This window comes from Rhinichthys klamathensis, unplaced genomic scaffold, assembly GCF_029890125.1.
Source record: "Rhinichthys klamathensis goyatoka isolate OS25496 unplaced genomic scaffold, OSU_Roscu_1.1 h1tg000236l_1, whole genome shotgun sequence".
NCBI lineage: Eukaryota > Metazoa > Chordata > Actinopteri > Cypriniformes > Leuciscidae > Rhinichthys > Rhinichthys klamathensis.
The window spans coordinates 553,784-578,865 of record NW_026606759.1 but is presented as its reverse complement, the minus strand read 5'-3'; the positions used below and the strand labels follow the sequence as shown (position 1 = coordinate 578,865).

Sequence of the window (25,082 nt, the reverse complement as noted above, 5' to 3'; positions counted from 1 at the left end):
TGACTGTGACAGACTGTTTGAAGCGTCTGACGTTGCCTTGCTGTTTACTGTTTCATTGGCACTCTTAGCTGACACAATTCTTCTGCAAAGATTCTTCTTTGCTTTCCAAAAATGTGTCTTCTTGAGATATTTGCTTCTCTTTAGAGAGTGAGCTAGTGATAAAACAGTGTGCTGTTTTCTGAGACATGCCTTTTTAATTCCCGGTCCGCTCAAGCTCTTTCTTTTACTGAACCTCTGAGCTAGTAGCTGTATTAGTTCGGCATTACAGGTTTCAGTTTCTTTGTGTCCTTCACTGCTGCACATTTGGGTCACTTTGCTGTTTCTTGCACTCAACTTCTTTTGAAGGCCTTTGATTTTTGAAAATCGTTCAGAGAGAGAAAGCATTTCTCTTTTATAAGCAGACGTTTCGTTGGCCTTTAGATTAACTAAGAGATGGAGATTTATCGAGCATCTTGTGTCTAGGTTTGTTTCAGCTTTGCTGTGATGTTTGCTTAAATTTTTTGCCATGGAAATGGTGTCTGCGGGTCTGCCCATAACTCTGGGTGTAAGGTAAGCCCTTGAGCAGAAAACATGCTTTTGATTTTTGCTTGGCAATAGCTGATCAAGTTGAAGTCTTTTGTACAGAGTTTCCAGCTGTACTGTTTCCATCTCGAGCTCTGGAGATGTTTCAGAGAGTTTGCAGCATTTTTCCGGTCTAACAGAATCCATCTCTTGAACACTGCTGCAACTTTTGAGATTACAGTTGTCTGATGCCTCGCAGCTAGAGACCTCGACACAGCTTGCAATATCCATGATGTTGTTTGTATACACAAGGGATGATTTAGTGCCGGGCCTTTCATTCAAATTAACCCCGGGAGCAGATCCATTGTCCTGCTCGTCCTCTCCTGCACTTCTGGAAAGCTCACACTCACACTCATTGCTGTGATTAAGCGTAGCTTCATTAGAGGGACTCGGGTGCTTAAGGTCAAACTGAACACTTGGTCTATCAGCTTTTTCATTGAGACTCAGTGACCCCAGCACCAAGGGTTGCTCTGAAAGTTTGTCTGGAGACTGAATCAGACATCCATTGGGATCCTCCTGATGAGTCTCTGGCAGCGTGTGATCCTGTCCCTTTATTTCTATGCTGGGTTCTGGATGATCTGGATGTTTGGTCTCATAAATGTGTGTTGTGCTCCATTTATCCCCGTTAACAAAATCATTGTAATCTGACAAACTTGCAGCATCGCGTGGTTGTGCTTGTTCGGACTGATTCTGTTCGTCTGTGTGTTTTGTCTGTAAAACTTGATCTTCTTTGGGCTCACTTTGAGACAGACTGGAGGTCTCCTTTGTCTCAATGATTTTTTGAAAGAGTATGCCCTTTTTATACTTCTCGTAATAAACCTCATAGAAATGTATACGATCAGCTAGTTCTTGCTTTTGTTCTGGTGACATGTTTTCTTGTGACCAGATTTTTTGATGTCTCTCTTCCTCATTCAGTCTAAAGTATGCAGCATATTTCTGGAATTTCATTTTGAATAACTTCATTGAGGGCAATGCTGGGATGGGCACACATTGATCATTCATTGTGGATTTTAAGGAACAGCCATTTTCTCTTTGAACTTCCATCTGGTCAATGTTTGATGGCTCTTTTGAATCACACTTATTTCCAGCAAATCCATAATTGTCCTCTTGGGTTTGACAGGCTCGTTGGCCGTTTGTATTATCCCACGGTGCCTCGGCCTCTGAGCAGTCGGTCTGCCGTTTTGCTTCTTGTCTAGACAGACGCGGATCCCTGACCAAGCGTGAAGAATACACTATGGTGGAAATTTTGTCCAGTGGACTTTGAGGTATTTTGTCCCATTTACTGTCACGTCTTCCACATGTGAATGCTTTCTTTCCCAGCAAGCTTTGGGAGAGAGCAGTGTGACCCGTAACTGGCACTGAACTGCTGTCCTCGCTGGCAGGAGTCTGGCACTGCTTCGGCTTGAGTGACTGAGTGTTTTGCATATCCGTCTTTTGAAATGGAGCTGGATTTTGAGGTGTATAATCCGTCTCAAAGCAGCCCGGCGTGCCAAAATGTTTGAATGTAATGGTGGCTGTGTTTCCTTTTCGTCTTCTCTCAGCCACAGTACAGGCTTTGAAACGATCTATTGCATTTTCAGTGGTAGAATAAACACACATGTTGTTGATTAAATAAACAGAAGCATAATCATGAGACACACATTTCTACAAAGCCGTTTTGAAATCATGTATTATGAAACGTGCTATACAACTAAGCTTGACATGATACTGATGCATGTATTTGATGTGTTAATAAAGAGGTTTGTTGTATCTCACCATGCACTTGGCCGACAGGTAGCGTTGAAGGAGAGAGTTGTAGGTTTGCAGGAACAGTCAGAATGGCACTGCTGGCAGGAACAAATGAAACTACGGCATACGGCAAACACTGCCTGGGTCTTTCACTGAGCTCCTGCTTTTCATTATAGTCAAATAGAAAGACCTAGAAAAACAATGTTTTATTAAGACTCCTGTTGATCTTTAGATATATTTGACTGGATCATTTGCTATTCTGAGATGAATCGACTCACAGCGGAGCCGAGTACTTGCTGGTGAAGAGTGTCTCGATGGGACGCTGCATCTTTACACATGTGACAGTCAAAGCTCACTGTGGGATCCTGCGTTTTGTTCCAGTCCAAGCTTGGAGCAATTTTTTTCACCTTTCCATAAAGAACCTGAAGCCCCAAAGCACAAAAATGCTCACAAATGTCCTTCCACAAGTAAGTGTCATTCCAAAATGTTTAGAGGGTACAAGAAACATTCAACAAACCTTGAAAATTAACAATTTTTTTGCACTTAATGTGCTGGTAGTTGACTTTAATGCCACGTCGACATGCTTAAACAGATAAACACCATGTGATGGCTTTCCCAAGGCATGCTGGACTGTGTTGCCAACCCGCAGGCCATGCTGATAAATCTGGGCCGCCATTTGATCCGATGCCGCTAAAAAACAGAAACTTTCCTCCATTTCTCTCCCGTGTCTTCCTCTGGCACGCATCTCTGCCCTGCAGTCAGCCGACGAGCGGTGACAGATCAGCAACAAGCACTTTACGAAACGCACAGCTACAGTATAACAGCAGAATCACTGAAGATGTTATTGCACGCTGCAGTTTTAATGTAATTACCTTTTTTCAGAGAACTTTTTAAAGAGCTCTTCATTGTGCACTAAACAAACATCTCTCCAGATCCATGCGTTTGCTCGGTCCTTCCTCGAGTCCAGGTTGGAGTCTCTCAGTTTGGTCTGAATGAGACTGTAATCGCGGCTCTCCTCTGAACAACGTTCCAGAAGGACTGACCCAAGAGAAGTCAAACAGCACTTATTAAAAACAGCAGAGGAATTCAACATTATGACAGTACCATCATCACACAGTTTGCATGCCATCACAGATATGGATTTTAAGAAAGCCTAGTAAAACCTTCTCCAGAGGTGCGTTTCTTCCTGGGAATGGTGAAGTTCTTCAGGGTCGCTGTTAACGCCGACTGCTGTGATCGAGAGCCCTCTACCGTCTCGTCACGCGGTCGTCTCTCCATACTCGTTCACAGCTGATACTCACCCTGAAATAGACAATATACCTTACATAATCTGATGTTCAAAAAGAGTCTGATGACTCTTTGCCTTAGCGATATTGCCACTATAATAAGCTGTCACTCAAACAGATAAAACTCAGAAACCTTCGGTCGATTCACACACACAGTTGGGGTCTCGGGTGTTTACTTTATATAGATAACCAAATGTATATGGATTCAGGATCACTGGTGCAAAAGTATAGCAATTGTGCTTTTAAGCGCATGTTCCTTAACCTGTTTCCCACTAGCACTAAAGCACACTTATCAGCACCCTGTAATCATTAACAGATCTGAAGACCAGCGTAACCGTACAGAGAACTGCCTTTATGTAGAATAATGTTTAGAGTTAAAACTACATCTCACCGAGTGTCATGGCAGCGAGAGCTTCCCTGTTGTCCAGATTATATGTATGTTGTAGTGCACTGCTCACAAACGTGGACTTTGATTACTCTACTTGCTGTTAAACTTGGCCAGCTCTTTGTTTGCTCTGTCAACCATATACAATCATATACAACCATAAAACGCCATTGAGGCTTTATTTCAACAATGACCCTTTAAACAGACCAAGAAGATGCTATTTTAGGACAAGGAGGGGTCGCAGAAATCTTGACTGAGAAAAAGAAATGCATCTTGGAAAATAATAACACTGCCAATGCGAAACTCAACACACAGCATGGTAAAACACTTCAGTGAAATGCAAACATTGACACAGGTATTTACATGTAAAAGCAGCTTTTAGATGTGGTCAGAAGATATAACGGTTTAGGGAACGTTGCTGTTATGCAATGACAATCACATGGCTTCTAGAGAAAGCTGATTTGGCTAAAGCTGTATTATTAGTAGATTTAAAACTACATGTTGGTTATTTTCACATGACAGTGTATATGTGAAAACACAGATGTGAATATATATGTGAAATGTTTAAAGCCTAGTAAACACACGTCTACACCATAACCGAGAAAACATACTGATATGTATCAATACTCTGATGAAAGATATCATCGTTTTGCTTTGTAAGATCAAAGTTTTGGGTACTTACCATCATGTAAAATGGCTGTTAAACATGCATGACATGATCGAAGATGTCTTAGCTGGGAACTGTGCGAATTTGTCACTTCAGTTTGAGGAACATCAAGTGAGACATACCAAAAAGGAAATCGCTTGACCTCAAACGCTGAGCAGCAAAGCACAGGAAATTACCTAGTACTGTTAACACTAACACCACGGGTTCTTCTTTAGTCCAACCACCAGTGAGCCTTGAGAAAATATCACCCACATACACAAGAGATGTGAAGGATTGGTTCATTTTGCTTTGACAATTCTGTTGAATTTTAGTATTTGAGAAACTTCTCTTGATATATGGGTCAAGGGTCGCCACACAGACAGGGCAAAATAGAAAGAGACTAGCCAACATATTCATGTAAAAGCCTTGCTTTTTCAATGTGTAAAGATTCAAGATGACAGTTGAATATGAACAAAATGGTTGTTTCATATCTCTCTCTCTCCTTTTTTTCAGTACTTACATTTCCAACATATGTGCATTTCTCAGATGCACTTTGGATCATTTCTTCAAGAGAGGAAATGTCTTTACTTGATGGTGCTCACTAACTGACCATCGTTCTCAGAAAGAGAAGCCACTATTTACAGCGTTTACGCCCATCATCTCACACGCCGTTTCTGTGCTTCCTTTTTTGTGGCTTCTAGAGAACGATTCGAATCTCTGACAAAGTTCTTAAAATACGTACACATCCTATGAATGCAGCTCTGTAAAACAGATAAAACACAATTAAATAACCAGTATTTCTGAAAGAAAAGGCCAGAGACCCAGCAAGCAATAGCCGTCATTTCACCGCCTCGGTAACCCGATATAGTCCGGCTATGAGTAACACACTTCTGGCCAAAATAACCTTGAATTTGGTTGTTTTGCCAAAATAACTAGCAAGATGTATGATATGCCATCATGTAAGCAAAGTAAACAGTGATTTCATGTCTTTGACATGCGTTGATGACTATTCTTGGGCGATGGTTTAGACGTCCAGTACATTTTCACTGACAGCCCAAATTTTGCCTTGTTTTAGTCTAGACGTCAGGGCTGTTTGGACGGCTATTAGACGTCTTTTAAACGCAAAATTGCTTGCTGGGAGAGGTTAAGATCGGACAGCTATCGGCGACCATGGCTCAAATGACCCTGAGTCAGAGGGATATTTCGTCCTGACACGAGTGTTAAGATTCAGTATATGCTGAACACACTCGCCAAATACAGCACTTCAAACTCCAGGACTGTATCCTGCACTGTTTGTACACGTTTGTCCTCGTGACTCTTCAGAGACACTAATTTAAAAAAAAAAAACGTTTGTGTTTATATACCGAAATATCAGTGTGCAAACGACTATACAAAATAAGTTATGAAGTCACTTTAATGGGGAAAAAGATAAAAGCTTCCCCGTTTTGCCAGCATATTCTTACAACAGTCTATAAAATATATTCCTGTTAGCCAATGACATCTGACCAAAAGACACATTTTAAACATAAAAAAGTTGTACTTTATTAGATTGTCTGTGGAACTTTTACACATAAATATTGGGTAACTGTAAATAAGCATCACACATCTCAGCATGTACTTTGGTGAGGATATGACACCTTGATTCACCCACATGTATATCAAGCGCTGTTATTCACCGCAACGTCTGAGTGTCAGCAGATGGGCTGCTCCCTGGTTGCATTCAACAGGGGTAAACACACCTTTCCTAGGTCAACCGGAACGGGAAAACAACGGCCACCGACACACGGCTGGCGCTCGGAAGAATGCATGACTTACAGTTACGCAAAACTGCTTGCGTTGAGAACGGGCATCGAGAGAGTTGGGCCGGCGTCGGGCCTCGGGTTTGCTCTACTGTTTCCATTGTCATTCCACATGCATGCAGCTAGGGTCCAGTTCAGCACCTTTATTTGTTCTCTATAGCACCATTTTTTCATATATATACTGTCTATACTGTATATATACTGTAAGTTTGTTAGGACCCTACTGTTGGCATGCACATACGTCTATTTTAAACTTCATATTTCTCCAGATATGTATAATCCTACATTTTTCACCCTTTTAAAAACATTACAAGGCAAATCAGGAATATTCATACTGTACCATACATGTTAGACAGAAACTAATACAGTACTCACATTAAAGAAAGTGCTACTAGACAGAACCATTTCTTTCTTGTTTTTGAGTCGTATAATATTCGAAGGCTCTACAGGAGGACACACTACATTACGGTACACCAAAACATCTTTTACATTTTTTTTGTTGCCATCTTTTAAAATCATTTACCAAACACCAACACGTCTTAATTCCAACTGCAGATGATCAACACAAAGATTTTAAAAAAGGAACAACTGAAAAAAGCTTGTGAACAATCACTCTGTTTTTTTTTTTTTTTGGACGTCACATTATCCACATAACTACCAAGAACAAATACAGAAGTTTATGCATTTCTGCTCCATATTTCCAGAACTAAAATATTTGACTTTTTGACTCTGTGTTACTGTTCATTTTATTTGCGAGATCATTCGAAATACCTTTTCCCCGGTTCTTTTGTTTTCTTACATCATGCGTACAAAATGTAACCTTTTAGAGATGAAGGCAAACTACGTTGGAGCAACAATTTGTAACCCTAAAGTCGATCATTACAACCGCAGCGTAATGATTTTAAGGCCTATGGGTTGAAAACGTGACTTCAGTACATGTGATGCATAACAGTCCAATTTCATGAATTCAAGTGTTTAGAGTAACTCGGATATAGCTGCAATACAATAGCATTTTGAGATGGCCTTATAAATTGACATAGCTGTTTCCTCTAACACTACAGGAAAATAGTCTTCACAATAATTCCTTTTTTAAAATGAAATCCGCTGTTTTATCAGGGTGATAAATTGTGTACACTAGCAATATCTGTATACCACCACCTATACATAAAGCAAGAAAAACATCATACGAACACTGCTCTCTTCTGGTCATGCATTGCACATACACGTATAACAAGCATACTTTACTCGTTTTCTTTGTTGGGAACAAACCTGTACTCAGATTTTTAAAGTGCACACGGTTCATCCATTTCGCATTAGCTTTTACACTGCTTCATAGGTGAAAGAGAACAACCTGCCGCTGCCATTCAAGGGTAGCTTTATGAATATTTTGATGCCCTTGGTAGAAAAAAAGGTGGGGGGGGAACTGCCTCATCATTCCTGCCCTTTAAGTACATTAATCTGAATACTATAGGCATTATGACCCACACTAGCATATACTGCCTCCTATAGCAGCCCTTATTGTAAGAAATCTGTGTGCAGACAGTCATAGGAAACCAACCAGACGATGAGAACAATACAATCACAGACTGAATGCTTGGTGTCAGTGATACGCTAGTAAGACACATCGCAACCGAAACAAACCAAGAAGTGCAAAGAGCAGACAGATGAACGCACTCCTGAAAGGCTGAGGTGTTGGTTTGGGAGCACGAGTGTCACTCTTCTCACACGGGGCACACACGAGGTCCTCTTGCAGTGGTGAAGCAGCTCAAAGTGCTGTTTGAATAAAGTGCTTCCTGTAGGAGGTGTATAGATGTACAGATCAGCGTCTTAACACTGACCCATAGAGCGTACCCATAATTCAGTCATATTCTGGTACAAGATAAATACTCTCTCTCACACACACACATGTACGAACAGAGAAAAAAGGTATAGCTGAGAACTTGTGGCGAAACGAATTGCTTTTCTTGTCAGCTGGACAGAAATTACAGTACAAATAAACAGAAGCCAACTCACAGCAGACCTAAAACCAATGCAAATATTCCTTTAGTTGTGCTTCAACCAGAAAACAACTGCTAGATGCCTCTAAATGCTACCGGCCCAGAAAAAAAAGGTTTGGTAAAGGCCACTATATACGCTTTTTTGTGTCTTTCATAATAGCACACTACTGCTTGTTTTATATTCCACAGAAATTCAGTATGAAGAACACACACTGTGCATAGTACGCACAATTTCAGTGTAGTTTTTAAAAATGTATGCCAAAATCTGCTAAACCATTTCCCACAATCATATGAATTGGGGCACGATGGGGATGCAGCAGTAATTTGTTTATTTTATCATACGCCATTTCAAAAAGGAATGATTAATTATTAGTTATGCAGTAGGAAACACGTTTGATAATATGTTGTTTTAATCACAGCTATTGTTTTGAGCAGAATGACGTCATGTCAAATGCATTAAACCTTATTAATCCATAACGCAACACCTCACGTAAGAGCACATAATAACCCTCCAAACCAAGCTAAATTAAATTTGGCTCTTTTAAACCCATAATGCTCGCTTTGCTTTTGCACGGTTCTCGTTTGATCCCAGTGACAGGGACTGATGAAAATCATATATTGCACACCTATCAAGAGCGAATCTGCATTCGTCTAATCAGAGAGATGGATTTTGCTGAAATCCACTATTTAAAGCCATGTTTAAAAGCTTTTAAATCAAAAAACCTAATCTTTGTGTGTTCGTTCATCATTTATGCTAAAGCAACACACTTCGATGCTCTGTAGTTCAAGCACCTCTTGGGCATTTTTCATTAGGCTAGTGTGTGAATAATTCATCCAAATATAGTAAGTATTAAATGCACTTTTTGGTTTCTGATTTCAAATAGGGAAAGTAATGTTTGTGCAATGGCAAAGTGTAGCAGTTCTTTTGATCATTGAAATGAAGTCAGACTTCAAGCATCAAAAGACAAAAAAGCCTTCACTTTGGACCATGAAATCCTCGTCACTTGATCTCGCGTGACGTGTATCTCTGACATAAGTGCTTATGATTATTTGATTCTCAGCTTTGAGAAATTGCACAGCAGCCTCATACACGTAAAGCCTGGGAAGAAGAGTAGGATGCAAAGAGACCAGATCCTAATGCTCTCATATGCACACACACACACACACACACTGCAACCCTAGCAGATGCAAAGAGACCAGATCCTAATGCTCTCATATGCATATGCACGCACGCACACACACACACACACACACACACACTGAAAGAGGTACAGCTGGCGCCGGAGAGGTCCGAAACAGCGCTCAATCCTCCGGTTCCTCCGTGTCTGTCCGCTTCTCTGTCTTGTGGCAGCTGAAGATGTGTCGCATCTCCTCCTCGTAGCGGGTGAAGTTCTCCCCGAAGCGCGCCCAGGCCTTCAGCGGCACGGTGATGGTGTTCCTGTAGGGCTGCCGGACCTCGCTGACCTTCAGAAACACGCCGAACCGGTTCGAGCCCACGTCGAAGTAGAAGCGCTTGTTGTCGACGCGGAAGGACGCGGCCTCGGGCAGCTCGGGAGACTCGTCGTGGTTCCGCGCGCACGCCCGCTCGGGCTCGTCGTCTCCGTACTCATCGATGAGCTGCGAGAGCGCGTCGCGGAACTCGATGAGCCCCTGCGCGGGCAGCACGATGGTCTGCTCGATGCCCTGCCCGTAGTAGCCCATGCCTCCGTGCCCGCGGGTGACGGTCTGCCGGATGCGCAGGAACCGGCCGCGCTGGTTCTCCTTCAGGTCCAGGTAATACTTCCTATTGTCGCGCTCGATGAACTCGCTCTTCAGCACCCGGTGCGTCTGCTCCTCGGACGCCGCGGAGCCGCTGGGAGACGCCGCTGGTTCTGCTGCTACTCTCCGGCGGGCCTGTCCGTTGCTCTGCTCCTCCGTCCGGCACCCGCGGAGCCCGATGTGCGCGTAGTAATCGATGAAGTCCGCCAGGCAGTAGCGCAGGGCGGGCGCCATGGCCATGGACAGGGTGAGTTTGCTCTTGCGGATGTTGTCGTGTCTCCCTCGGCCGATCCACACCTCGGCGATCTTCAGGAAGCGGCCGCGCGCGCTCTGCTTCACGTCCAGGTAGAACCGCTTCTTCTGGATGTCCACGCGCTTGGACGCGAGCTCCTGTATATCCGACGCTTTGCTGCTCGCGTACTGCGGAGAGTATCCCGAAGTCATCCTGCCTCTGCCTCTGTCCGAGCCCCTCCGCTGACTGTCGGCCATACTCATGCACGGCTCTCCATCATCATCATCCTCATCATCCTCCTCTCTCCGCGCGCGGGGTTACAGCTCGAGCTCCGGCGCGTCTCCTCGACTGACCTGAAAACGGCGGCTCCGCGAACGGATCATCGACTGCCTTTGTCCTGATGAGAGGTCAAGCGAAGCGCAGAGGCACGCACCGTTTGCACCATATTTTAAAAGCTCTTGTTTTTCGCCTCACCATCCATCTGACACATATTCCTGCCAGCTGGAGTGAGTGAGAGAGAGAGAGAGAGAGAGAGAGAGAGAGAATCTCTATGGAGGGCGCCGCTGCTGTAGTGCGAATGAACTCAATGACCCACTCACTTGCTCCCCCTCCCTCTTCCACACACAGGGGCGCGCGCGCGCTCCCGAGATCATCTCAACGCGCATACCGCTTCTGCGCTCTACGACACGCGCTGTGCTGTGCACGGCTAAGTATGCAGTAATACATCAATAGTCCATACTACCAGATGTAGCTATGGAAGCCCATTTCAGTCACATGCAAAAAAATCATGCTTTTGTAAATCACATGACATGACATAAAAAGTCAAAAATATGCATTCTAATTCATAATTATGACATCAAAATTATGAAATAAAAAGGATTACACTTTAAAAAGTGGCTGGCGACCTCCAATTGTTACCTTAAAGGGGATTATGCAAAATTCACTTTTACATGGTATTTGACTATAAATGCGTGTTGGCAGTGTGTGTACACAACCACCTTAAAATGGTAAATTCCACCAACTCCTGTTTTTTAATCCCCATAAATCATAAACTGTGTCTCAGAACAAGCCTTTTGCAGATTAGTTTTTGTGACGTCACATTGCACAGGCTCCGCCCACGACGGCTGACGGACTCTGCCTTATTAGCATAGCTCCGCCCCTCATTGATCTGACCACAGTCCACCATGTTTATCTCCCCGCCAGAGCATTTAACAGCAGCATTCACGTAATATTGCATTCTTGATGTAGCCAATTCGTATTAAAGCTACTAAAGTTATTTAATCAAGAACTCGATATTGCGACAGAAACTTTTAACTCTCTCTTTTCCAGCACTTTAGACACAGTTGCTCCATTGCTCTTAAAGAAGATTAAAGAAAACAGTCCAACGCCGTGGTACAGCGAGCACACCCGGGCCCTTAAGAGAGCAGCCAGAAAAATGGAGCGCAACTGGAAGAAAACTAAACTAGAGGTATTTCGCATTTCATGGAAAGAGAGCTCGATTGCTTACGGAAAGGCCTTAAAAGCTGCTAGATCTGCTTATTTTTCAACCCTATTAGAAGAAAATAAACAAAACCCGAGGTATTTATTTGAAACAGTTGCTAAACTAACGAAAAATAAAGCTTCAAGCCCAGAAGTGTCCAAGCAACACAGCAGTAATGACTTTATGAACTTCTTTACTTATAAGATTGATAATATCAGGGAGAAAATTATAACTATGCAACCGACTACTACAGTATCGCACCAGGCAGTGCATTGTAGTCTCCATGAGGAAAAATTCGATTCATTCATTGCTATAGGAGAGGAAGAATTTTTTTAACTTGTTAAATCATCTAAATCGACAACATGTATATTAGACCCTATACCGACTAAGCTACTGAAAGAGATGCTTCCAGAGGTCATATATCCTCTTCTTAATATCATTAATTCATCTTTGTCATGAGGATACGTACCAAAAACTTTTAAGCTGGCTATAAAACCGCTTGTTAAAAAACCAAGCAATGTACAGAATTAGTCAATTACAGGCCGATCTCGAATCTACCTTTTCTGTCAAAGATACTAGAAAAGACAATATCCTCACAACTATGTTCTTTTTTAGAAAGAAATGATATCTGTGAGGATTTCCAGTCAGGATATAGACCGTACCATAGCACTGAGACCGCTCTCATTAGAGTCACAAATGATTTGCTCTTATCATCCGACGTGGTTGTATCTCTCTATTAGTATTACTCGATCTTAGTGCTGCATTTGATACTATTGACCACAACATTCTTTTAAATAGACTATGTGCTATTTAAAATTATGTACAATTATGTGCTATTATATAAACTATGTTGGCATTAGTGGAATTGTATTAGCATGGTTTAAATCATACTTATCTGACCGTTATCAGTTTGTAGCAGTAAATGAAGAGATGTCTTATCGATCACAAGTTCAGTATGGCGTACCACAAGGCTCAGTACTAGGACCGCTGCTGTTCACTCTGTACATGCTACCATTAGGAGATATCATTAGGAAACATGGAGTTAGCTTTCACTGTTATGCTGATGATACTCAGCTGTATATTTCTTCAAAACCTAACGAAACTTACCAATTCACAAAATTAACGGAATGCATAGCTGATATAAAAAATTGGATGACTAGTAATTTCCTACTACTTAATTCTGAAAAAAACAGAGATTCTAATTATTGGACAAAAAACTTCCACACGTAATAACCTAGAATACTGTCTAACACTTGATGGCTGCTCTGTTAAGTCTTTGTCGTCGGTTAGGAACCTGGGTGTGCTCTTTGATACCAACCTTTCTTTTGAAAGCCACGTGTCTAGTATCTGTAAAACCACATTTTTCCATCTTAAAAATATATCTAAATCACGCCATATGCTCTCATTAACAAATGCGGAACAATTAGTTCATGCGTTCATGACCTCAAGGCTAGATTATTGTAATGCTCTACTGGGTGGTTGCCCTGCACGCTTAATAAACAAACTACAGCTAGTTCAAAACGCCGCAGCTCGAGTTCTTACCAGAACCAGGAAATATGACCATATTAGCCCGGTCCTGTCACCTCTGCATTGGCTGCCTATTAAACATCTTATAAATTTTAAAATATTGCTGATTATTTACAAAGCACTAAATGGTTTAGCTCCCCAGTACTTGAGCGAGCTCTTAACGCATTATAGTCCGTCACGTCTATTGCGATCTCAAAACTCCGGCCAGTTGATAATACCTAGAATATCTAAATCGACTGCTGGCGGTAGATCCTTTTCCTATTTAGCACCAAAACTCTGGAACAGTCTTCCTAACATTGTCCGGGAAGCAGACACACTCTGTCAGTTCAAATCTAGACTAAAAACACATCTCTTTGACCTAGCATACACATAACACACTATAGACTTCTATAATTCAATGTTAGGCTGCATAGATTAGGTCAGCCGGAACCGGGAACACTCCCCGTAAATCTTGATGTACTCGTTACATCATAAGAAGGATGGCGTCTACGCTAATATTAGTCTCTCTGTTTATCCCAAGGTTTACCGCAGTCCGCCGGATCCAGGCCGGATCCAGATCTGATGGAGGACCTGCGCCTGGACACGACGACAACGCAGTCCTGAAGTGTCACTAGTCCCTCCCTGTGAAGGCCTCCTTCCCTTTACCTTTGGGTCTTTCGTCCATTCTGTAGCAGGTCGTACGGGTCCATGTTGTTGATGTCAAGTAGTTTCTCTAAATAACGCTGCTTGGTGTTGTTATTTAGTCTCTCCCGATAGAGCCCCTTTCGTTTTGCTTCCCCCTTCGTCATTTATTCCCAAGAAACTGTGCCTTATCGCAAAAATGCAAACAAATATCAAGCTGCTCTCTCTCTCTGTCGCTATTTCTCTCAGTCTCATTGTCGAAGTAACCATGACAACAGATAGCGGATCCTTCCAAGATGGCGACGCCTTCCCACAATGCAACGCGGAGTGAAACGCGTGACGTCACATTCTCATTCTCAATATTACGCTGCTTTAAAACACAGATCTAATATACACATGCAATTTCTTTATTTGCTGTTTACGTTCACAGGCATAACTGACTGTTTATGTGAACTTTGTGTGTTTTTGACATATTCGTGTGTGTATTTGATAGTTTAAGCGCAATAAGACGGAAATAAACTTAGTTTAATACTCACAGGATGCTCCGTCTGACATCCAGCTTTCTGTGCGCGTGATTCGGATGTGTGGCTCAAAAAAGGTGTACAGGCTCCGCCCTCTTCTGGAAAAGGGGGCGGGAAGCAGCAGCTCATTTGCATTTAAAGATACATGCATGAAAACAGCATGTTTTACCTTCCACTCAAAAATGGGCATTTACAACATGGTATAATAAATGATCTGTGGGGTATTTTGAGCTGAAATGTCAAAGACACATTATGGGGACACCTGAGACTTATATTACATCTTGTAAAAAGGAGCATAATAGGTCCTCTTTAATGAGCTGTTTCTACCTGATTTTTAACCCACATAAATTAATTTTGATGGTATAAATGAATGCATTTAGGTTGATGCGGTGGTGTTAAATAATATTTTTGACTTGAATAAAACTAGATAATTTAGGTTTTTATTTTTTTTTCTTAATTTTAGGTTACTATTGTTTACAGTGTATGACAGTCATAATTTAGACTTTTTATCCCATAATTTCATAATTAAGACATGCCTCTTTTGTTATGAAAATAAAGTTGTTAGGGGGAATAACTCTGGGCCCACCTAACATCTCAAAGCTGGAACTGGGCCTGGTTATCAGTACATTTTTCAATAAAATTGCTTATGTTTTTATTCATTTGTAAATCACGTTGTATAAAAATAACGTGACTGACCTGATTGACTAATGAATTATAATCTTAACCCTGGTTTCACAGACAAGGTTTAAGCCTAGTTCCAGACTAAAATGGGATAACATTGACATATAAACATATTGACATATATTATTAAAATATATAAAATATGTTTCAGTCTCAAGATGCATATGTTTATAAAAGCTACTTAAAACTAAGATCTAATCCTGGCTTAATCTAAACCCAGTCTGTGAAACCGGGTCTTAGTGTACGATTAGCATAAGCCAGCACTTGATCTTCAAGCAGAACTGGAGGACATTTTCTGAATGATACCAATCCACAATTCTTCGTGTAAGCCCTGTATTGTATAAAGTGCTAGACATTACTCTAAAAAAGTAAAATTAATAGCTGAATTAACATCAGAAGGAGTCATTTATTACAACAATACATTTATATTATTGCAAATCTTTTGAGGACCCTTTGACCATAAATAAGTTCAATAGGTGAGATATGGACTTCCATACAGGATCTGAAGCATCAGCAGGAGTCTATGAGTATGTATAGAAAGTTAAAGATCGAGTACTCTTGGGCCAGAAATATGTTCAGTAGGTCAAATATGGACTACTGTCTGGCTAATATATCATCTCAAGAAGTCAATCTGTATGTAATGTATAGTCAGTTACACTTCAACAGTGTAATTAGATTATTGTATGAATTACTCTCTCTAAAAAGTATTGGACTATAATGAAATGGGGCATAGCGCTTTACTATCACTCCTCAACTTCGACCAGTCGAACGATACAAGGGTGGACATTACGTAAACTGCTCTTTTAATTCTTTCCAACAAATAATAAAAAATTCTTAGCCTGACCAAAGTTTTTAAAGACAGTAGGTTACATTAAAAACATATATTTTAACATTAGATGTAAACTTTTAATGTGAAATCCTCTATTGTTTAGTGTTTAATGCAATTACATCAGAAGTGACTGTAACGAAGAGTAATCCCTTACTTTACTTTTTAAGGCAAACATAATTAAATTACAGTAATTAATCACTAGTAATGCATTGCACTCAGCACTAAATAAAGGTGACTCGAAACAATGCTCTTTTGATGCTGCTGTGACTGTGTATATGCAAATAGCCAATGATATCTGATCCCGCTCCGTTCCATTAACCCTGTGCATTATTCAGTTGTTTTACTTCAAACATGACAAACATTCACAATCTTTGTATTAAAGTATTTCGAGAGAGTTCACGTCATATCTGAATACTGTAATGAAGAGCTTTCACATCATCTTGAACTCTTATTGCCTTGAGACTCCGACTTGTAAGTTCGGACACCATGCATTTGAGGTGCAATATAATAGAAAGTCAATGGCAATGATAAGATTAGATAATAATATGCCTTATTTAACAATTGTAATGAGCTTATAAAGTAATATATCATGAGTGGAAAATATTACAGATCTGTAATCAGTCGGCCTATCTGACTTTTATGAATTAGGCAACCTTCCTGACGCCACATATAAAACCCTAATGCTTTTTATTGGCTTAAACAAAACATGCACAGTAAGTTTACAATGCCCTGGGTTTACAGACAGGGTTTAGAATAAGCCAGGATTAGGCCTTAGTTCATTCAGGACATTTAAGTTGCTTTTAAAAACGTGCCAAACAAAACAATGGCACTGACATATTTCAAGATAATCATTTCATTCATTTCAGTCTGTCTGGGACTCGCTTGAGCCTCGTCTGTGAACCCGGGGGAATAAGTCTTAGAAACATTCAAGATATTTGTTTTAAAGTATCCTTATGAAATTTGTATCATTATTTTATTTTAAATAAAATATTCACACAGTATGACATGATGCAGACAAATAAGAGAGAGTTTTCATTTGTGTCCTATATTGAATTTGAGTCAGCAGTCTATGTTTAAGTTTTCACATATCCGATAGCCTAGGCCTGTCAGGAGCACAAAAGCTTTTAAAACTCATAAATACAACAGAGATGTTCAGTGAGTTTGACACTTATGCACTTTCCAAATGCATCTTCTTGAGAATTATGATGCCCTATATTAATTTGTCATTATAACCTATGTTAAGTGTTAGCTAAGCATTGTAACTAAACAACCATATAGTTCCATGAAGACCTTGTTCACTTCACACACATAAGCTTTACCCCACTGTAAAAAGTGTTCAGTTCACTTACTTAATTTTTTTTAGTAAACCCGCTGCCTTAAAATTATTAGGCTAATTGAAGAAAAAATAAGTTATGTGAACTTGAAAATTCCACATTACTTTTTTTTTTCGATTAAGCATGAAGTGTATTTACTTATCAATTTTAATGCAACGGGTTTCCATTTTTTTTTAAAGTTAAATCAACTGATCACTTTTACAGTGTTGTTACTACAGTGCCATTGTTCATTGATATTACGACTGACAGTGACGCGTGATTTCCCTCCAGTCCCACGGGTGGCGCTGCTCGACACACACACACACACACACACAGCGCGGGAGAGTTTGGCTGAAGTAACTGCAAATGTTGCGGGTTAATATAAATTAATATTCAACACGAACAGACAGGCTGCGACTTTTCAAAGCTTTTAGAGGAATATAAAGTGCTGACTGAAACGCAGAGGCATGCAGCGGGACATTCAGCGCGGTGGGCAATAAACGCGTGCTTTGTCTGTCACTGTAAGTAAGTTAACGTTATACCAAAAGTAATATTATTATTGTCACACTGTAACTTAATGTCAAACTCGGAAACGGTCATACTAGCATTACTGTTATTATGTGGCGAACTAGCTTTGTGGTGTTTTCTTGTTATAGACGCATGAAATGAAGCTGTAATGGGTGACACTGACAGGACTCTCCCTGAATGGATGAACAACAAACCTCAAGAAGAACAGGTGAGAAAACTCAACAATACTAACACACACCACACTACACTGACCTGTTTGCTCTCTTTCTTCGTCCATACACCTGTCCTCTTCTTTGGTGTGTTGTGTGTATGAGGAAATGCTCCCAAATGTACCTGTGCTTTCACTAATGTGTGTGTTTTCTATTGGTTGAGAAAGAAAAAGCCACTTATTTGCATTATTTACTGAGACACCTGCAGCACTATCATGCTCATATTCAAATAAAACCAAAGCACTGTTTGCAGGTCAACAGTCGAGAAATACTGGTTTAATACTGGTTTTCTTATGTTCTGGTCTACAATACTGGTCTACTTATCTACATCATTTTATACTATATAATATAATATTGTATTATGATATTGGTCTACTGTTAAATACACATCATTTATACAAATGCTCAGATGAAACATCTTACATCTTGTGCTCCACATTTATTGAGGTAAGTAAGTCTGTTCAAAAGCTTTTATAATGTTTAACACAGCTAGTCTATATCATGATCTGTATGTTTGCATGTTTTGATACATTCATCGTATAGATGAAGTGAGTTTCCTGGCACTGAAGCGCGCTGTACTATGAATATGATATTTGCATGATGCCACCTTTGCCATCAGAACCGACATATTTCTGATTCTGTATCAGTCAATGCACAAATCTTCAAATCAACGTTCTTGTTATTTATATTTCTAAATGTTGTTTTAAAGAGAATAGCTGTGTGGTTAACCAGTTTCAAGTAGAGAGACAATAACTTAATTGTCTAAACAAACATGTATAAACATGGTAAATATAGAGATTACACACCTGTATGAAAAGCACCTGGCAGCCCTCCATATATTTATATTTTTCCATCTGACTGTAGGTCAGTAGGATCATGTATCTCAGTGACAGCGCTGCCGTGAACATGGACTCTTTGGTTGTTATGCGCTTACAGTAAATAAGGCCTCAGATTTGGTATGAATGGGCTTATTGTTTGTTTCTGCAGACATCAGGAAGCTATAAAAAGAATGTTCTGGAGGATTATCTTCCTTATCTGGAGTTTGGTGGGACAGTCATATACAGCCAGGAAAGACACGACTGCTCGTTTTTATCAGAAGATTTAAGGTAATATATTTGGATGAACTTTAAAACTTTATTTTTGCCTTTTCATAACAATAAAGATGCACTACAAAGGATTTCTTCTTTAAAGGGGTCATATAATGCCATTTTTGTACAAGCTAATATGATTCTTTAGGGTCTAAATTAAAAGTTTGTAATATACTTTAATTAAAAATTCTCATTAGTATTGTAAGAAAACACTTATTTTACCTGGTCAAAAACAGCTCTGTTTTCAGCACGCCGTTTCAGTGCATATGACTTTAAATGATCATGAGCTTTGCTCACCCCGCCTCTCTGTTCTGTGCGTACACCATTTGTAACACAATAACACAATAACCATAACGCGTTGTTCAGTATAAACGTGGGATTATGCATTATATTGAGAACGTCATACATAGAAAACATGCCGTAATGTACCCTGAGTGTAAACCTTAGACGCATTCATTGTGAAGCGTGCAGCTAGCGATTTGCAAAGATTAATATATTAATACAAAGTTTAATAAAACGTTACACTCACTTCAGTTCTTCTGGAGATTCAGCTGGAACACGAATATCTGGTACCGATCCTTTTTTCATGAGCAGCTTCTTAGCAAATCCAGCTTTATACTGATCCTCGTTTATAAGCAGTCTGGTGTGTGAAATGATTCGCGCAAACATGAGAGCATTGACGTTGCTCGTGGGGAATATTCCCTTCGAAAACAAACTCAGCCACTGCGTCTTCAGCGGTTCGGATTTAGGAACATTAAAATGACTGTGTTCGTTATTACACCCAAGAACAGAACACCACAATCGCTTAGACGCCATTCTGCTCATAGACAGTGCTCCAGCATATCAACAATGACTGCGCCGGTCCGCGCAGACTATGATTGACAGCTCCCTCACGAGCGAGGGCGGGTCTGTGTTGAAACGCGCCTGTCAATCAACAATCGTGGGAGGGGCTTCCGACCGATTTGAGGCAGGGGAAAACATATAAGGAGATTAAAACAAAAACACTGGATGGATTTTTATCATTTTATGATGGTTGTGTACAGACACTGCCAACACACATTTCAGTACAATCAACTTGTAAAAGTGCATGTACCATTATATGACCCCTTTAAAGGGATAGTTCACACAAAGATTTAAATTGTCATTTACTCGCCCTCAAGTTGCTCCAAACCTGTTTGAGTTTCTTTGTTCTGTTGACAATAATCCCCACTGAGTCAGAGAATATATGCTGTATGGAGATAGAACAGGTATAGTTTAGTTTAATTAACGGATTTGTTATCGGCTTTTAACCACTATTAAAGGTGCTCTAAGCAATGTCACGTTTTTTAGGCAGATTTTTTGTCACATACAGCAAACATCTTCTCACTATGCACTAGCTGCCTGTCCCCTGAACACACTGTAAAAAAAACGCGGTCTTTACTAGACAGCCTAGGCAAACCTGCACCACGAAACATAACAAACAGTGTTCCAGCCAATAACCGACAAGAATGATTTGGGGGTGGGGGTTAGGGTGTTAGTGCGCGTGCACATGAAGGGGGGTGTGGGTCTCCTCACCTCCTCATTCCTCGCCTCCTCGCTCCTCGTCTCCTCAGTCTTCGCCTCCTCATTCCTTGTCTCCTCATTCCTTGTCTCCTCATTCCTTGTCTCCTCAGTCCTCGTCTCCTCATTCCTCGTCTCCTCGCTCCTCGCCTCCTCATTCCTCGTCTCCTCAGTCCTCGCCTCCTCATTCCTCGTCTCCTCGCTCCTCGCCTCCTCATTCCTCGTCTCCTCGCCGCCTCATTACTCGTCTCCTCGCCCCTCGCTCCTGGCCTCCTCATTCCTCGCCTCCTCCTCGTCTCCTCATTCCTTGTCTCCTCGCCTCCTCATTCCTCGCCCCTCGCTCCTCGCCTCCTCATTCCTCGCCTCCTCATTCCTCTTCTCCTCGCCTCGCTCCTCGTCTCCTCATTCCTCGCCCCCTCACTCCTTGTCTCCTCATTCCTCCCCTCCTCATTCCTCGTCTCTTCATTCCTCGCCCCCTCGCCTCTTCATTCGTTGCCTCCTCATTCCTTGCTCCCTCGCTCCTCACCTCCTCATTTACTCGTCTCTTCATTCCTCCCCTCCTCATTCCTCGTCTCTTCATTCCTCGCTTCCTCATTCCTCTTCTCCTCGCCTCGCTCCTCGCCTCCTCATTCCTCGCCTCCTCATTCCTCTTCTCCTCGCCTCGCTCCTCCCCTCCTCATTCCTCGTCTCTTCATTCCTCGCCCCCTCGCCTCTTCATTCCTCGCCTCCTCATTCCTCACCCCCTCGTCTCTTCATTCCTCGTCTACTCATTCCTCGCCCCCTCGCCTCCACATTCCTTGTCTCATTCCTCGCCCCCTCATTCCTCGTCTCCTCATTCCTCATCTCCTCATTCCTCGCCCCCTCATTCCTCGCCCCCTCATTCCTCGTCTCCTCACTCCTCGTCTCCTCATTCCTCGTCTCCTCATTCCTCGCCCCCTCGCCTGATTCCTTGTCTCACTCCTCGCCTCCTCATTCCTCGCTTCCTCATTCCTCGCCCCCTCATTCCTCGCCCCCTCGCCTCCTCATTCCTTGTCTCATTCCTCGCCCCCTCGCCTCCTCATTCCTTGTCTCATTCCTCGCCCCCTCATTCCTCGTCTCCTCATTCCTCATCTCCTCATTCCTCGCCCCCTCACTCCTCGTCTCCTCATTCCTCGCCCCCTCACTCCTCGTCTCCTCATTCCTCGTCTCCTCCTTCCTCGCCCCCTCGCCTGATTCCTTGTCTCATTCCTCGCCCCCTCACTCCTCGCCTCCTCATTCCTCGTCTCCCCCTCGCTCCTCGTCTCCTCATTCCTCGTCTCCCCCTCACTCCTCGCCGCCTCATTCCTCGTCTCCCCCTCGCTCCTCGTCTTCTCATTCCTCGCAGTGCAGTTAGAGAATTGGGGTGTCCTTCAAGATGGCTGAGTTCGATCGGTTCCGGGTCACAGGCTAAAGGACGGAGGAGCGAGGAAACGAGGAAGCATCAGTTTGAATATTGAGAAGCACCCTGTCTGGTTACCCACATTCTTAAAAATATCTTCTTTTATGTTCAACAGAACAAAGAAACTCACACAGGTTTGGAACGACATGAGGGCGAGTAAATGATGACAGAATTACAATTTTTGAGTGAACTATCCCTTTAAGTTTTTGTTAGAAAATAACATTGTTAAAAACCACTAGTTTGTCACTAGTTTGGTAAGTCTAATAATGGTTTATATTCGATAATGTCCATAAACCAATAAAAGACGGCTGTGACAGATATGCTACTTACTTGCTCAGATGACATATTTTTCTGTCACGTCTTGTACGACTTTGTTCTTGCTATCATTGATCTTGTTTTAGTTGATATGTTGATCACAGATTATGAATATTCTTCAAACCATCAGATTTTTCCGCATGAGTTGAAACTTCTCTACATGTTTCTTGTAATTTTATATTTGAACTACAGATCTTGAGTGTTCCACAGTTTTTTTTTAAACATTTTTAAATGACAATTTATACCTAAATTCTTCTACCATAATGCAAAAAAACCACAACAAAAAAAAAAACCTTGAAGAGTCATGAACATTTCCATTGTGAATGTACTTGCTTTCAGTAAAAATGTTGGTGTAATGCTGAAGGTTCTGGGCTGTTCATTCAGTCCTGTGTAGATTGACCCACACAGATCTGGTAATCTTCCCCTTCTCTCCTTATGTCTGGCTTTTGTGTGTCTCATCCAGGTCTGGTCTGGCGTTGGGATCAGCCGTGGGATTTGATCTGGAATGGCCGCCCAGCTTCACCAAAGGGAAGACGAAGAAAGTGGCTGTAGTGCAGCTGTGTGCCTCAGAGGAGCAGTGCTTTCTGTTCCACATCTCCTCCATGTCAGGTGAGCTCAGACAGAAGCTGTCGCTCAGTGTTCAGCTTTACCTGAGGGTCTGCTCACGTCTGTCTCATCATGCCCAGGGTTTCCTCCCGGCCTGAAGGTGCTTCTGGAGGACGAGAGCGTCATGAAAGTTGGAGTGGGAATTGAGGGAGACAAGTGGAAGTTATTATCTGATTATGACATCAAATTGAAGAATATTGTTGAGCTCTCTGATCTGGCCAATGACACGGTATGCTGTCTTGGTATTTATAGATGCATTTCATAACGCGGTTGTTGGCTCGACATTAACGTTTTTTTTTTGGGGACAAGTGGATGTCCAGTGAAAGAGAATTGTATTTGCCCGATTGGACAAGTTGCCTGATTAAAACGTCAAAAAACAACAAAAAATAACTAGGGAATCACCAGAACGCAAGAATGATTCTGATTTTATTACATTTAGTGGATGATAATATATAATGTACTGACAGTGACAAGATTGTGCTGTTGAGTCCTGCGCAGCCTCTCGAAGAGATATCGAAAACGAATGAGAGCAGTTCACACAAACTCAGTTAACTTACTGCGGTAAAAATGTGAAGTTTTTATATTTATAACATATGATACAGTTAAAAAAAATCACGCAATCAAGAGTGCGGTTTTCCTGAATACCATCACGATTCAAAATGGGACATTGATTTCCTACAACAGTTCAATAAACAGTTAAAATTAACAGTCACTTACATTTTAGATGTAATATTGAAACTGTTTTTATTCTGTTTCAGCAGCGAAAATAGTTCTAAACAAAGATTCAGCGTTTTGAACGAATCGGTTGTCAAAGATTCAATGACCCATTCTTAAACAACTGCCTCATTCTGAATACATCAGTCATTTGAACTAATCGTTTGTATGAATGACTCAGTGACTCATTCATTAAGACGGTTTAGTTTCGTGTTTAAAAGTCAAATCATTTTATGCCTTACATTTCTTATTTGTATATTAAAAAATCTTTAAAACAATCTCATAACATTGTTTAATGTAAATGTAATTTTTCAGTGTAAATGATTTAATTTGTAACCCAATAGCCCTATAGTGTCTTATTATTCTAATTTAATTTATTGATACAATTTAAGAGTTTGAAATGAAAGATGAAGCATACATTTAATAAGATTAGAAAAAAAAAAAACTTTTTAAAGGTAAAAAAATAAGTCACTGGCATAAATATCACACATGCAGACTTAAATATGCAAAGCTGATAGGATACTGGACAGTCATCAGGGGTTTATTTTGCAATAATAACTGGCTGACTGTAATTTGTCTTGCTTATTACATGGCAACTGTCCAAATAATAATTACACGCTAGTGTTGTTATTGTAAAATTATAATAGTTCAGAAATAAGTTAATTCAAAACATTAATAAATACTATAATAGTTTATACATGATACGAAAGTAACACACTGATACAAGGACATGAAATATTGATTTGAGATAAAATGAGCAAAAGGAAAAGATTAGTCCATTACAGTGTAAAAAATTGGACTAGCAACAAGATAAACACTAAAACAATATAAGTTATCTTAATGCTGAGGTAATTTTCACTGCAGTTAATAACAGATTAGATTCCATTCACATTTATTTGTACAGCGCTTTTCAAAATATGTATAGTTTCTGACTGTCAAAGTAACGTCCATATTTCAGAAATGTACTAAGATGATACAAATCATGCAGTTGGATAACATTATGCGTTTATTTAGTCAGAAACAATGAGCATGTCAAAGCAATTATTACAAGTTGTGATCATATTGATTACAATATATAGAAAATTTGGCAGTTTTGTGAATGTTGATTCACAGTTGGCATCATCTGCAGTCCTGCACAGCTTAACAGTGCAAATAAGATGATTGCAACGAGAGAGCAAGTCAGTGGTGTATAGCTGTATAAAGTACAGCATTTCCAGGCATGACTGTGAATATCTGGAAATATCTGCTTGCTGGATGACACAATTGACCAATCAGAATCAAGTTATCAATTAAGCCAAATAT

General features: G+C 41.0%; 3 protein-coding genes across 5 annotated transcripts in view; 1 reads left to right on the top strand and 2 right to left on the bottom strand.

The window, feature by feature from the left end:
- Window positions 1-64: 64 nt before the first annotated feature.
- On the bottom strand, window positions 65-4,804 carry LOC130099782 (uncharacterized). The gene is made up of 8 exons (XM_056265588.1): window positions 4,643-4,804; window positions 3,453-3,591; window positions 3,162-3,327; window positions 2,807-3,041; window positions 2,568-2,711; window positions 2,317-2,479; window positions 302-2,126; window positions 65-152 (listed from the first exon to the last, which is right to left on the bottom strand). The coding sequence occupies exons 2-8, from the start codon at window positions 3,565-3,567 to the stop codon at window positions 65-67; spliced, it is 2,736 nt and encodes a 911-aa protein (XP_056121563.1). The 5' UTR covers window positions 3,568-3,591; window positions 4,643-4,804.
- Window positions 4,805-9,672: 4,868 nt separating this feature from the next.
- Window positions 9,673-11,023, bottom strand: purg (purine-rich element binding protein G). Its single transcript, XM_056265581.1, has one exon. It carries the CDS (start codon window positions 10,653-10,655, stop codon window positions 9,705-9,707), a length of 951 nt encoding a protein of 316 aa, XP_056121556.1. The 5' UTR covers window positions 10,656-11,023; the 3' UTR covers window positions 9,673-9,704.
- A 6,644-nt stretch (window positions 11,024-17,667) lies between these two features.
- wrn (WRN RecQ like helicase) overlaps window positions 17,668-25,082 on the top strand; it is a 47,893-nt gene continuing 40,478 nt past the window's right edge. For all 3 annotated transcript variants that reach the window (XM_056265550.1, XM_056265551.1, XM_056265549.1), the window contains exons 1-5: window positions 17,668-17,885; window positions 18,021-18,100; window positions 19,089-19,207; window positions 22,924-23,069; window positions 23,147-23,295. In XM_056265550.1, coding sequence (XP_056121525.1) covers window positions 18,041-18,100; window positions 19,089-19,207; window positions 22,924-23,069; window positions 23,147-23,295 — 474 coding nt within the window. In that variant the 5' untranslated portion in view covers window positions 17,668-17,885; window positions 18,021-18,040. The remainder of the gene's footprint in view (window positions 17,886-18,020; window positions 18,101-19,088; window positions 19,208-22,923; window positions 23,070-23,146; window positions 23,296-25,082) is intronic.

Coding starts and splice junctions, on each gene's coding strand:
- purg (XM_056265581.1), bottom strand. CDS start 10,655: ATGAGTATGGCCGACAGTCAGCGGAGGGGCTCGGACAGAGGCAGAGGC.
- LOC130099782 (XM_056265588.1), bottom strand. CDS start 3,567: ATGGAGAGACGACCGCGTGACGAGACGGTAGAGGGCTCTCGATCACAG. Junction 2,712..2,806: donor AAAAATTGTTAATTTTCAAG/GTTTGTTGAATG, acceptor TTGGGGCTTCAG/GTTCTTTATGGAAAGGTGAA. Junction 153..301: donor AACAGCAAAGTGACCCAAAT/GTGCAGCAGTGA, acceptor TTTTATCACTAG/CTCACTCTCTAAAGAGAAGC.